Consider the following 14,592-nt stretch of genomic DNA (forward strand, 5'->3'; position numbering starts at 1 on the left):
TCTCTGTCCCTCACTTTCTTACTTAGAAGATGATGTTAAAAAAAATGAGCAAAAACCCAAACACAAAAAAACAAATGGAAAAAAATCCCAAAGCACATTTTGACAGTGCAAAATAAAGAACTCTGAAGCTCAAAAGATCCCCTAATACGAGGTATTTTTGCAGTTTTTAATTCTTCCATTCTCCACCAGAGTTATCAAACAGCTTCCAGATGTGCTGTAGTAGAAGTCCAAGGGCTGGGTGATGTCTCATGGGTATGACTCTCTCTGAATGCACTCCCAGAATAAGCCATCAAGTGGCACTGTAGGCACCATCTTCTGTGGAGGTCTTCTTTCCAAAATTTCTTTCCAAAATTTCTTTCCCATTGGCAAGGAATATAATTTATTTATTTCGCCTCTTGGGAATCTGTGTTTTTAATTTCCTTTCAACATAGGATTGCTTTTGTCCTTCAAGCTCAAGATCTTCCTGCAGAATTTATAAAATAAGGGAGTTTTTTTCCTTTGCTTTTTGTGCTCCAGTCGTCTCTAAGCAAAAGCAAATTTGTTGACCTTGGGCTTCTCTCCTTCCTGTTGCCTACCTCTGGCATTGCTTTTATTCCTGGGACTGTTTTAACAGCCCAGAAAGACTCTGTTGTGATCCAGGGAGACTTTCTTCCACCTGAAACCTTTCCTGACTCAAAGCCTCCTTCATTTGCTGTGGCTGAGCCATAAGTAGTCTGTCAGCCTCATGGGCAAAGCTGAAGGTCATAGAAAAGCTTGTGGAACAGGTAGACATGGAAATTTATTGGAAACAAGCTTTAGGTCAGTGATTCCAAAGAGCAGAACATTTTACTCATTTAACAACTTTAGCCTATTAATTATATAGCAAGGTGTAAGCAAGCAGCTGTAGCAGTCCTAGATATTCTGGCAAGCAACTGCTGGTAGCTGGCCTCAGAATTTCCTGCTCTTTTCAGATATCCCATCTTCGAGTTACAGAGATGGCCGCCCAGTTCCCTCAAGGGAAGGTGCTTCTAGGCTTATAACGTCAAGGTTTACTGCACTACAGCTCAGGCTGATGCTCTCTCTGACATTTCTTTCTTTAAAGGGAGATGTTGCAGATTGGCCATGAAGAGACATCCTGAAGAACATAAAAAGTAACTTTTCCTCGCTTTTGGAATATCTTAATCTTGTAGTCCTAGTGACCTACTAAAGTGATTTTGTTTTCTTTGGTTGCTTTACAATTACAGAATAAAACTGCCTTCCTGGTCTGAAATAGAACTATTATGTTTGCCTGAAGGCTTGAACTGCTGTCATATTATTTTCTTTTGTCTTTTTTTTGTACTTTGAACATTGAAATAGGCTGATTTCAATAAATTTTGTTGATTTCTAAGCACCTTAATATTCTAACATCTGTATACCCTTTTGAGAACTTCTTGTTTGTGTGTCTGAATGTCTCACCCATATAATTCTCTGTTGTTATTTTCCTGTCTGTCCACTTCCATGGTATCTATTTTGAGCACTTCATTATTATTTCTTACTTATATTATTATTTGTAAGTAAAAGTAACTATTACAACCTCTTACTGTCTTTCTAGTCTGGGTTCCTTTTGTATGCTGGCATCTCACAATTTGATCAAACACTCACTTTCTAATGAAGTAAAACAGTATATTTTGAGTGATTTTCATCTGTATTTGGTTTAGTGTCCAAAACCTTTTTTCATTTACGTCAAAAAAGGCTTTACTGATTGGGTAATTCAATTAAAAACAAAATACAAGTATGCTTTCTTCATTGAAAATGTAAAAAAACCCCCAAAGCCCAATGATATTCGAAGAACATTTGAATGTCGCATAATTATTGTTTAGAATAAATTTCCCTTTAAATCCTTTAAACCCTTTAAGCACGGCTTCTTAATGGGATGCATTTCTTTAGAGATGGTGCACCATGCTCTGGTGATATTGTTCGTATCTCATTTAATCACAGCCAGGCATTGGACTGTATATAGCTGTCTGCTATTGCATCTGTCCCTGCCCCACGCATGGCATTGTCTGAGTTGCAGCTGGGTGCATGTGTTGTTACCTCCCTAAATATATGAAGCAGAGTAATGAAGTATCTTCAGTCACTTCCCAGTGTGTTGTTGCTTTTCAAATGTGGCATGACAGCCGTACTGGCAGCCCTGGGGCTTGGCAAGATGAGGACATGCCAATGCCTCTTCGAAAGGCGGTGAACAGATACAACACATTGAAAAGACATCTTGAAAATACCTCTAGCTGTAGCTGCTTACATTTGGCAGATTGGAAAGATGCTTCTTCTAACTTAAAAACCAAGAACTTCATTTTCAGGCTGAACTTACAATTGGTGTGTAGGATATTAGGAATAGTAGAACTTCTTTTCTGGCCTAGGGACAGAGACCACTGAATGAAATCCTCCTCTTTTTAGATTGTTTGGTTCAGTACGTGAATGCTGGGCATAAATCAGGACCTAGATGTATAAATCCTGAAAGCACTTTGTTATAATAGTTTAGTGACAAATTTTATTGAGTGCTTGTATATCCGGATGGATTACCCCCATGAATAATGGATTTTCATTTGTAAGGTTTATTGGCTGGGAATTATTGCAACATTTCAAACCATATGGTAATGGATCGCCCCAATTTGGGATAACTAAATCCTGGGGGTATTTTAGTGTCTTCTTTATTGTATGGATTAATGTCTAGCTGGTGTGTTTTGAGGCTTAAAGGTCTGTAGCGTGTAACTATAGTGTTTAAAAATACTTAAAGCTTTTGATGCTTTTGAAAATTTTCTAATAAATCTTTGGGAGGCCCAATTTGACATGAACCTCTGATGTCTTGCTAAAATGGTTCTGCATTTTCTTGTGGAAAAAAATCTGGGTTTTGCTTTAGATTTTTCTGAATTTGTAGAATCACTGAATATGGCATGGTATTTTCAGATAATTCGTTCTTGTATCAGCTGGAAAACTTATAATAAGCTAGTGAATGCTGTGAGCATATTCACATCCAATTAGATTTACCTGTCTAAAGGTCTTTGTACATACATAGATATCCATACATAAACATGCCACTTAAAGAGTGCTAATATTAACTTGTAAGAAAACTGTGAAGTGTTACCCTTGAAGTAGTAAGCAGGAGAAAATTACTTGAGGGAAAGATGGAACTGAATGATACTGGTCACCTTATTTCTGTCAAGTAAACTCAGCATCTTGCAAAGCAGGCATCTTGGGAACTGTGTAATTCCCCTCATTAATCTTCTGGTCAATCAGCTAATGCAGTTATGGTTTAATGTTTAGTTCTAATCAACAGAGCCATCTGGGAATACTGCATTAGAAAAATTGAAATACTTTATAGCTCAAAGAGTCTTGGCCATGTGTATTTTCTATATAACAATATATCATATATAGGTATTTAGAGATATAATTTGTAGAGTCTACTAAGTGTTGTGTGTAATGCAGTTTCAGTTTTCCCTATGGTTTTTAATTTGTCTCGAGAGAAGAAAAGCAAATATTACCTTTTAGAGACTTTGATAATATAATGCGAAAAACCTGCACCCCACTGAAGTGATTGAGTGATTTGTATGTATTCTATCCTCGGAAGAAGTAGGAGGATAATAGCCGTTATTCCCAGAGTTGTGCTTGACCTCACTAATACTACTGATGCATTTGGGTGGGGGGAGAGTTTTGTCATGGGCAGGTAATGAGATTAAATTAAAGTAGCTGTGGTGGTCTGAACTGCTTTCAAATTAAAACAAAAAATCAACCCAGGAGCACAAGAAATGTGCTAAAAAGGTTGAAGATGGAGAGAAAGCACAAGAATCACTCCTGAAGTAACAATCATTTTCTTTATAGTGAAACTGTACATGTATCTAAGTTGAAAAAAATTCAACAATTCCTCTATAGTTAGAGGAAATATTTGCTTCTATTATTGAGGTATTTGTTTTCTAAGAACTTGAGATTTTCACAGCTAAGTGATACAAAACTGACTTTTTTTTTCTATCATAATTAACTAGTACCATTTAAGATGTGGGGTTGGTTTTTTAACAGTAAATGTGAACACCCTCAACTTGTAAATTAACTTTCTATTGTAAATTAACTTTCTATTTTCATTTTTATTGGGCGGCAGGAAAGAAATGGATCAAACGTTGTTGGAGACTGATGTGTCACAGACTGACACTGTCCTCCCCTGTAATTTTTTTTCATGAATGGACAGTGTCTGACAGATGAAAAATGCTTATCTGTCAAGGGCGTGTTTAGCTGATGCATATAATAAGTCATTTCTTGCTGTCCCATTATAACCTAAAGGCATCTGGTTTCTAAGGGCTGTCATTTCACTGCCTGACACCACCATTCAGTCCTGAATGGGTTATACAGGAGGGAGTTTGTCATTTTTAAGTGATATTTTCTCTTGGGATTGGGCTAGGAAGTGTCTCTCCTCCTTCTGACCATATCATTATTATGTATTTCAGTAGCTCTTTGTAAATCTGGAGTCAAATATTCATGAGTACTGTTCTTGTTTTCCATAGATTTCTTACATTACCACATTAATGATGTAGCAACATTCTTAATTTTTAAAATAAACAATTTCTGATTTTGATGGAGAAAGCAGGAATATTCACATGATTTTTATTAAGATACCTAGTTTAGATTCTCTGAATAGCCCTTTGCAGGCATTTCTCTTTTACCATTGATTACTTAGTGAATTTAATCTGCAAATTGCATCCATTAAGATGATGGTCATATACATATATGTACATATATACAATAGGAGTACAGTGTGTTCTGAAAATTTAGTGATTGAACTTATATCCATAAAAATTGAAATGTAGAGACACCATATGCTCTCTAGTTGTTCTTTTATCCTTTTATTTAACGCTCGTCCATGCTTCTGACTGCTGTCAGCACTGCTGACATTTACAGATGGGTGCATGCATCCTTCTTGTTTTTACTTAAAAAAAAAGGAAAGAAAGAGATATGTTCTGGCTTGGAGCCTATGCCATGTGCTCCTTATACCTGAAATTAATGCAAACTGCTGAAAATCATTATTGTCATTGTTATTTAAAATCATGTATATAATATAACTCTGTGAAGTGTTGCTTATGTTAAAACCTCCTTTTTTTTGTTTTTTTCTTGGTGCAGGTGGAAGAGGGCTGGTGGGAAGGTATTCTTAATGGAAAGACTGGCATGTTTCCTTCCAACTTCATAAAGGAACTGTCTGATTCTGATGATGTTGGAATAGCACAGGAAGAACAAGTAAAGCCAAGTAAGGAAAAAAATATTATTGATGTTCTGTGTGTATGTCTGTGTCTTTGCCCGCTAATATGTTGATAGGGTTGCGCATTCTTATCTCTTGCTTGGAAGTGTTTTTGAATGCCATGTTCTTAATTTATGCTGTGAAAGGGTCAGATGATGATGATAGTGTGTACTTGCAATGCTACCTGAGTTGTAATATTGGCAACACTCCCTGAGCTGTGTTAAGTCTTGCTGAGCTGCAACAGACCGAGAACAGAGAAGGCAATGGTGATTATTGCATTTGTATTTCATACAACTTTTTTTTGTCTTTAGATGTGGAAACTGAGCAAAGTAACCAAACATCTACAAAGTGGCTGTGCTTAATTAAACGAGGGATTAAAGTGCCATGCCTTCTCTAATGACTCCAGTAGATTTAAGGATTCATAATTATCGGTGTGGGACATGCGGCACTTTTTCCCTCCAGGTGCTGAGCATGTTACTATCACCTCCGTCACCCACTGCCCCAGCAGCCAAAGGGAAAAAGGCCAGAACTGGGACATGGACTTTGTTCTCTCACTTACAGTGGGCCAGTACTGCTGCAGGTGAAAAGCATGTTTGGTAACTAAGTTTACAATAGTATAAGCATGGTAGTGAGTTGTCCTATTTATAACTTGCCTTGAAGAATAACCTGAACCAAAAGAATGCTGTTACATGAAATGGATTCTTGCTGGTCATCATGCTTTTTTCTGTTTTTCAAACGGATATTCTTCTTATTTCCTAGTTCAGTGGTCAATCCTGAATCTTTAGTGAAAAGGAAAAAGGGCAATTGTATTTATATATTTCAGGTTAATTCCACAATACCTGCCAAGGTCTTCCTATTTTCAGCACTGCAGATATTCATTACTATGTAGCGTTCTTCTGAGGTCTCTGAACAAGCAAAAGTGAAAGGCCTCCCAAGATCTTTGTAAGCTTATTTCAGCTGAAATTTACCAAAGCCTTTATGGTTCAGTCCATCTGTAAGAGGCAGAAAGTTATAACACTTCCTTTTTTCCCCCTTTTTCTCTCATTTCTCCATTTAAGGCAAATTTATCACCGTTATTCCATCCCACAGAAATAAGAACCTAAAGAACCTGACCTTTGCGATGATGAAAATTTCTTGCATTGTTTTTGTAATGGAGTACCTATTCACGTGTAGTGGCACTGGTGATGTAGTCTTGTGGTCAGTGCCACTAAAAATATTTACAGGTAACATTCCTTCAGACCGCAATGAAAATATTTTAACAATTCTAGCGTGATGGAAAGAGAAGAAGGGCGTTAAATGAAGTTGCACATTTCAGTGAGATTGCAAGCTGCTTTCTGTAACCTGTATATGCTATCATGAATTTCGTTCATTAGAAACACAGTGAGTCTTGGAAGAACCAATTGTGTAGATGTAGTTTCAGCTCTGGATTCTGTAGAGTCTGGTAGTCTATAAATGAGAAAGGTAAGTGATACTGCCCAGGATGAAATACCCCAATTTTATCTGTATGGATGAATGGAATATTCCTTCCCCAGGTAATTTGGTAATATTTAGTTTATAATGAGGATCCTAAAAATGTCTTTTAACAAAAACATACATTGGAGTGTGTAAAAGCAGCCACAAAGCATTAGCTTATTTCATTGCTGTCCATAATGGCACATGCTTAGTTCAAACTCAGTTTTGTGTGCTGGTTCTTACTGTCAGTGGAACCTAAAACCTGTGATACTTGTATTGAGAAGATAACGGTGACACAGATATTGTTTTTGTCTCTTCTAACTAAATTGAAGATAACTATAGCTGAGAGATGGGTTTTCTTCTTTCTTGTATGTAATTTAGCTCTTTGAAGGTGCTTTGTGGCTAGCTAAGATGATGTGTTATTAAGAGCTATTTTCTCGATAGCAAAATACCTAAAAAACAGAAGAACACTGTAAACCTCATGAGAGAGAAACAGGGACTCAAGGAATGTTGAGATTCTTATGGGAGCTTTAATGCTTTTTTATTTATTTTTCTTACAGTAAAACTATCAATTTAAGAATTGATTCCCCTAGCAGAATTATGGGAAATATGCATCAACTCAGTTCTTTGTATATGGTTTATGTAATTGTTACAGGTGTTGCTCTCTAACACATGGTGCTTTATGAGGCTGTATTCAGGTATGGTGACTATCTGGATTTGAAAATCTCCGTAATGAGATTGCAAAAATTTCAGCAACTTTATACAACTGACTAGGAATAATAATTGCATTTTAAGTGTCTGTGCTTAGTCTTAAAACAAAGCAAAATAAAAACTGAGCAAGTAAAACGTGGAAGATTTGGGCATTGGGCTAGCATTACTGTTTAAACGCTCTGGGTAACATCTCAGAAGGGGGTACCTTCATGTCTCTATATCAACTCCTTCCTCCATGGATGACAAGACATGACAGAACTTCAAATCTGCAATAACACCTCTTTGTTTCTCTGGAAACATTATTTGAATATGTCTGTATCACAGGACTTCATAAGGCAGAAACCTTGAATATGAATGCTAGATTATTAAGTTAGCATTCAGGTGCGAGGGGCTATACCTGTACATTGAATTAGAACCTTGGGCAGTCACTGAGGTTCTACACAGCTTCTAGAGGGGTCTAGAAAGGCTTGGGGTATGGCTCTGTCATCTTGAGCAGCAACCTTGAACTCTTCAGCCCAGCTTGTAAAATGGATAAGGTAATACTTCACAGATTTACGGTGAGACTTGGGAAAGTAGCATGGGATCTTTGGAGAACGGGCACTGTGCAAATACAAGAGTATTTTTTAGTTAATACTTAAATTTAATGCTTTACTTAAAATTAGTTAAAATTAATGTTTTAATCACATTTTACTGATCCTCTCTAAAGAGAGCCTTTTTGGAAGAGCAAATGTAATTTCTTGTGAACTCAGAGTGGAAGAAATACAGAAGAGAAAAATCATATAATTTTCCTTTTTAAAAATAAGGTTAATAAAAATGCATATTTATCTGTCCTTCTGTTTTGATCTACATAGGTCCAATTGAGTTGTGTCAATATAAATTTTATGGCAGATCAGAGTAAATGGCCAGAAGGAATTATCTTGGTTTCTTTTCACGCTCTGCCATAGAGTAACTCAGAAGTTTCATCAGAACAAAAAGACACTTTTTTGAAAATGGCTGGGGCTAGTTTTGGAAGTGGCTAAATATTTCTGAATACTGATTATGGGACTTACTTGCCTCTTAACTGGAAGGGTTGGGAAGCTACGCATCCCCTTAGATGGTGGGTACTCAGCAGATTGGAAAGTGAGAATGTGTGGTGGGTGGATCCTGGCTGGATGCCGGGTGCCCACCAAAGCTGCTCTGTCACCCCCCTCCTCAGCTGGACAGGGGAGAGAAAATACACTGAAAAGCTCGTGGGTCGAGATAAGGACAGGGAGAGATCACTCACCCATTGCTGTCATGGGCAAAACAGACTCAACTTGAGGAAATTAGTTCAATTTACTACCAATCAAATCACAGCAGTATGATAAGAAATAAAAACTAAATCTTAAAAACACCTTCCCCCAACCCTTCACTTCTTCCCGGGCTGAACTTGGCTCCCAAATTCTCTACCTCCTTCCCCCACAGCGGCACGGGGGGATGAGGAATGGGGGTTGTGGTCAGTTCATCACACGTTGTCTCTGCCGCTCCTTCCTCCTCAGGGGAGGACTCTTCACACTCTGCCCCTGCTCCAGCGTGGGGACCCTCCCACAGGAGACAGTCCTCCATCAACTTCTCCAATGTGAGTCCTTCCCACAGGCTGCAGTTCTTCACAAACTGCTCCAGCCTGGGTCCCTCCACGGGTGCCGTCCTTCAGGAACATACTGCTCCAGCCTGGGTCCTCCATGGGTTACAAGTCCTGCTGGCAAACCTGCTCCAGTGTGGGCCCCTCTCTTTCCACAGGCCCTGCCAGGAGCCTGCTCCAGCGTGGGCTTCCCACAGGGTCACGGCCTCTTTCAGGCATCCACCTGCTCCAGCGTGGGTCCCTCCCTGGGTGCGGGTGCAGATCTGCTCCAGGGTGGAGCTCCGTGGCTGCAGGGGCACAGCCGGCCTCACCATGGGCTTCCCCAGGGGCTGCCGGGGAACCTCTGCTCCGGCACCTGGAGCCCCTCCTGCCCCTCCTGCTCTGACCTGGGGGTCTGCGGGGTTGTTGCTCTCGCGTATTCTCACTCCTCTCTCCGGCTGCAATTGCTGTTGGTGGGGTTTTTTGACCTTCTTAACTCTGTCACCCCAGAGGTGCTGCTTGCCCTTGCTGATGGGCTCGGCCTTGGCCAGCGGTGGGTCTTGTCTTGGAGCCAGTGGGACATCTAGCAGCTTCTCACAGACACCACCCCTGTAGCGCCCTTGATACCAAAACCTCGCCGTGCAAACCCAATACTGGATGTTACAAGATCAAAAGGTTGTGGGTTTGGGGGTTGGTTTGCTTGGTTTTAAAGTATTTGTCCCAGCTGCAAGATGACTGCCAAATTTTTTGTCTTCAGAAGCACATTTCAGAATGTTAGCAGGGTTAGCTGCCCTGAGAGTAAAGCACAGTTCCTTGTTCTTTAGGGCATCCTCTTAAATTAAAACATTGGAGTTTTTTTGAGGGAATATTACAGAATGGACAGGAAGTATGCATTATAATTCTCTTACTATATTAAATGGATACATGAATTATAAGATTATTGTTTAGTTTTCTCAGATATCTAGTATTAATTTTAAGAATATTTTTTATACCAGCCTGTCGAGAAGCAAAAAGTTGTCATGTAGTCAAATGAATTGTATCTGAGAGAATCACAACTTAATATTAAGGAGATAATTTCAACAGCTTTTTAGTATGTTCGTGGCAATGTCATGCCAAGGTTTAAAGGTGGCATTTTATGTCTTGCTGTCTCTTGTATGTGTCTGTCCAGGAATTGCTAGGCCTCACGGTATGTATCAACCATTTTTAGAACCTGTTAGTGATGGCCCCCGAGAACTCGTGACTGCTGGAGCTAGAACCATCAGCTCATGGTTCAGTCAGGCAACCTCATGTATGTTGAGTTCTTAAAACTTGAGATGTCCATTGCTGTCTCTCTGGTTCTTTTCAGTGTCATGAAGCTTAATGTATCTTTGTCTTAGCAATTCCTTAATTGTTGTTTGACTGTTTTAATAGCATTCTCTTAATGGTATTTTGTAAAAACAAGGTGGAAAGATGGATTTGTGGCATTTTTGCTTCCTCATTATGTAAAAATAAGGAAAGAAAAAACTTTTGCTGTTAATTAAACTACAAGAACAAAAAAAGAAACAGCTGTTTACAATACATAAATGAGAATAGCTTTTTATTTTCTGAAAGTCCAACAGAATGATATGCAGGGGAAAAAATATACATTTTTGGTACCAAAATGAGCCTGATGCAATGTTGGGACAATTCACATGTACTGGCTATTTTGCTATAAAATTTTACAGAAGATGTTAATTTTTATGATGAGATTGGCAGCAAGCTGTCATTGGTCTATTTTGGGCTTGCCTGGGTACCTTGGCTTTAAAAAAAACCTAAAACCACACGAAACATCTCAGCTGATGAAGCCTTTACTTTTACTTGAATTTTCTATCATAAATGTCAGTTATCTTGCTATCAGAAAAAAACAACAAGAAATTAATGGTTTTGATAATAAAGATGTTATCTTAAAGATCTAAGACAGGAAGTGGGATTTGTTTGGGGTTTTTTGTTGTTTTGCTGTTTTCTTTTTTAATTTCAGTATTTTGTTTTTGTCAGCATGTGCCAAGTCAAAACATCCAATTAAGCTCTTGGCTGAAAAATTGATTTATTCAGGTTTTAGTGTCCTATCCCTTCAACTAAGACCAGTTCCCATGTCCAAAACATTTCTAGTAAGTCAGCTTGGAAAGATGCAGTATTTCTGATGCTCACAGGATCCTGGTATATGAAAGAAATGTGAATATTTCAGTGCCCTATTTGGATGTCAGCTAGGCTTGTTCGAGTGCACTAAATCTGCATCAGGAGTGTTGAGCCACTGTGAGTACATCATTGCAGTAATAATTTTTTTCAGGCTTCCTCTGTGCTCTGTGAGGAGGCTGAATCAGACCAAGAAATAATTTGATTTGCAAGTCTCACAACTTGATGGACAACAGACAAAACCTAAGAAAAAAATGCATTCTGTTGGACATTGTAAAGAATAGCTTTAGCAAAATCATGAGATTCTTTTATCTGACATACATGCAGTAAGAATATTTTAACTTCATGTACAATCAGATGCTTTTGTTATATTCTCGTTGTTTTGCTAATGACGCTTTGAAAATGTTAGTGACTGAAAATACAGATTAAAACCTCTTCCTCTCCCTTCTTTTTACCATCATTCGATCTCTTCACCCCCACCCTGCCCCTTCTCTTTTTTTTCCTCTTTCCTTCTCTTGCCTGCTGTCAGGAAAATCTGCCTTTGAAGGGACAATTCTGTACAGAGTGGCACCGGCAAAGATTGACAGCTACAGACGCTATAACAGTGAGTGTGTTTCAAAATCAACAAGCAATAGCTTTAGTCCTCAGTACTTGTTTGATTTATCTACACTTGTAAAATGTGCCACTGCTACTCACTTATGGCTACTCTACATGCATATATTTGTCTGTAAGCTAAAGTCAGTTTGCTGCTGATGAACTGCCTAGCCCTAATGCAATGAGAATGCACTCGTTCCTTCTGTGCATGTGTGTGTAGTATGTCCGTATAATGTATGTGTGTAAGCCCACAGTAAATGGTGAATTACATTGGATGTTTGGGTCTCAGTATGGATTGAAACTGAGATCATTTAGTCCCATAATTTTTACCGCCTGACACATGAAGACTATTGATAATAACCACAAATCTTTGAATTAAAAGCCCTTCAGCTCTAAAAATAAAGTTCCCATTGTGATTGCTGAGTTCATAAAATATGCTTTGCTTTTCTTAAAGAACATCGTGGCGTTTGTTTTGGGGGGGTTGTTTTTTTGTTTAATTTAATGCATGCTTTTCATTCAGCATTCTGTCTTTGACAGCTATTACTCACAGCATTTTGGTTGATACATTTTTTCTGCCAAAGAAGATAAAAGATATAAAGCTATTCATTTCATGTTCAGGTTTTTGCCTTCTGCGTTTTGGAAGCAGGGAACATGCTGCTTTTCATATGCTCTTACTACCCTGTTAATATTGAAGAAGAAAGGATGGTGACATCAGATGCAAGACAGAGGAAGTAAGGAAGACAGAAATCTGTCCTTCCACCTGCTTCCTCATCAAGAAATCTAACAGAAAGAGATCCTACTGAGTCACACACAGTGTGACTAAGTACAAAGTATTCAGTCCTGTCCTCCAGTGAACAGGATGTTGTGCTAACTTTGGCATCTGCTTTCATCCCAGACAGCTTTTTCTTGAGAAGATCCAAGCTGTGTTACCCTTCCTCCTCCTTTCTGGGTGGGGGTGTTTGCACTCCTGTGTCTGAGGACTTCTGTCTTATGCATGTTCACAGCAAAGGATGAAGCAGTTGAAGTGGTAGTCTTCTGTTCTGATAACTTGCACTTATACCTTCCTTTTTTTAAACAAAAACTGATCTTTTTTTAAACAAAAATCTTTGTGAATGTGTGCAGCTCTGAGTATTTCCCTATGGAGAATTATGTCCCTGTCTACCAGAATTCATCTCTTTTCTGCAGCTCTTCTCAAGCTTCCAACCAAGCTCTTGCTCTGGCTGGAGCAGACCATGTGGCTGGTCGTCTTCACATTTTTCTGCTGCTTCTCACCTTATATTCTTCATGACTGCTTATGCATCACTCAAATTGCATGCTTCTTGTAGAGTTCTTAGACCATCATGTCCTCAAATGCACCTATCTGATGAGCATAATAAGGATTTATGAACTAAATCTCCGGTATGCTTGACTTCTCACTTTAAGATCTAACTTCAAATCAGATGCCAGGTCTGTCTTCGGAGCCTTTCATTTCATGACATTAACCTTTCTGGGCAGTGTTGCCGTAACATTGCCTTTCAGAGTTTTACAGATACCTGCTGTCCATGCCCAGCCCATTTTCAGTGTCAAATGGCCCTTCTTTTTTCAAGTTATTTAGGGTGAACCTAAGTGAAGTCAGGAAGAATTCAGTCACCTTTCCAGGTGTGCTAGAGCTCTGCAGTTAGTTCTCCTTCTTTATAATACTGGCCCATGGTCATGCCATGTCACAGAAAATAAATTGCATTAAACCAGTTTCATAGAGTGCAGAGTTGGATACGTATCTACAGGTATGCTTGATAACCAGCTTCAAGAAGGCAGCTTCACCCGTAGTAGATTGTCTCACGTTGCTCTGGGAAAACACTCATCTAAACTTTGTTTTTAAAGCTGACCAAAGACAACTTGTTTAATATTAGCTCCCGTGGCATTTGATTGAGACTTGCATGTTTTTTCATGCTGCAGAGGTATTTTACTTTCTCTATAAAACTGCATCTCAGAAAGCCAGATGTCCAGCTACATTTGTGGCCTGTTTGTTGCTTATTAGGTTGGAACTGGGACTGAAGTGGGCGATAGGCAAAGTCAGGTCATCTAAGAACATTTGAAACAAAATGAGGACTGGCATTGTTTTTACTATCAATCAGAGATGTTATCTCCTAAACTAACATACAAAAAGGAGGGTTCTTAATCTTCCTGCTACATGTATTGACAGCTCACATCCTGCATATTCATGTTCTTCCAGAGCAAGCCTACTGAAGATGTGGCCAGCTCCTTCCATTTCATATCTGATCTGTGGTCCTTAGTTTTAGGCAAATATGCATGTGCTTATGGTCTCCAGTGAAAATCATTTGGAGACATTCCACAGAATTGTTTTCATTTAGGGATGTCTGTTTAAAACAACCCACAGCTGCTCGAATTTCAGCTTTCTGATTTCTCCGTACGTTAAGCTTGAGTCAGTTCATAGCTTTAGATTAGTTATGCCCAAAGGGTGTTGGGATTCACCTGTATCACATTGCATGAAGCGTTGCTCAACTTTTGAAGCAAGCTTAGAGCTTTTACTTTATGAACATATGCTTAGTGCTAAAATACTTTTATTTTGAAAGCCATTTTGCAACTGCTGTGTTTAAAAGAAATTTTCTTTCTTAACCAAGGCTTGAAATAGCTAAATGCTGTTGAATTAGTGTGTAGCTGCTTCTAGAGATACCTTCCACTGAAATATGCAAGATTGTCTCCTGCATAAACACTTGGCCTTGCCTTCATATGCTGACATGGCTTTTTTGGTCATTAGGTATGCCAGGCTCCGCTCAGCAAAATTCCAACTCCTTTGGCATTCTGCTCTTTAACCTGCTGTCAGAAAATTTTAGCTACTGCATAGGCTGGGTGAAGAGGGACACAGAGC

General features: G+C 38.9%; 1 protein-coding gene across 1 annotated transcript in view; it reads left to right on the forward strand.

Annotated features, from left to right (window-relative positions):
- Nucleotides 1-14,592, forward strand: part of SH3KBP1 (SH3 domain containing kinase binding protein 1) — a gene marked incomplete at its 3' end in the record, with an annotated part of 205,045 nt that overhangs the window by 95,575 nt on the left and 94,878 nt on the right. Inside the window, exons 4-5 of the mRNA XM_082011118.1 lie at nucleotides 5,122-5,245; nucleotides 11,659-11,733. Of these exons, the coding sequence (XP_081867244.1) occupies nucleotides 5,122-5,245; nucleotides 11,659-11,733 (199 nt within the window). The remainder of the gene's footprint in view (nucleotides 1-5,121; nucleotides 5,246-11,658; nucleotides 11,734-14,592) is intronic.

This window comes from Phaethon aethereus (assembly GCF_964289735.1).
Source record: "Phaethon aethereus genome assembly, chromosome: 1".
In the NCBI taxonomy this organism is placed as follows: domain Eukaryota; kingdom Metazoa; phylum Chordata; class Aves; order Phaethontiformes; family Phaethontidae; genus Phaethon; species Phaethon aethereus.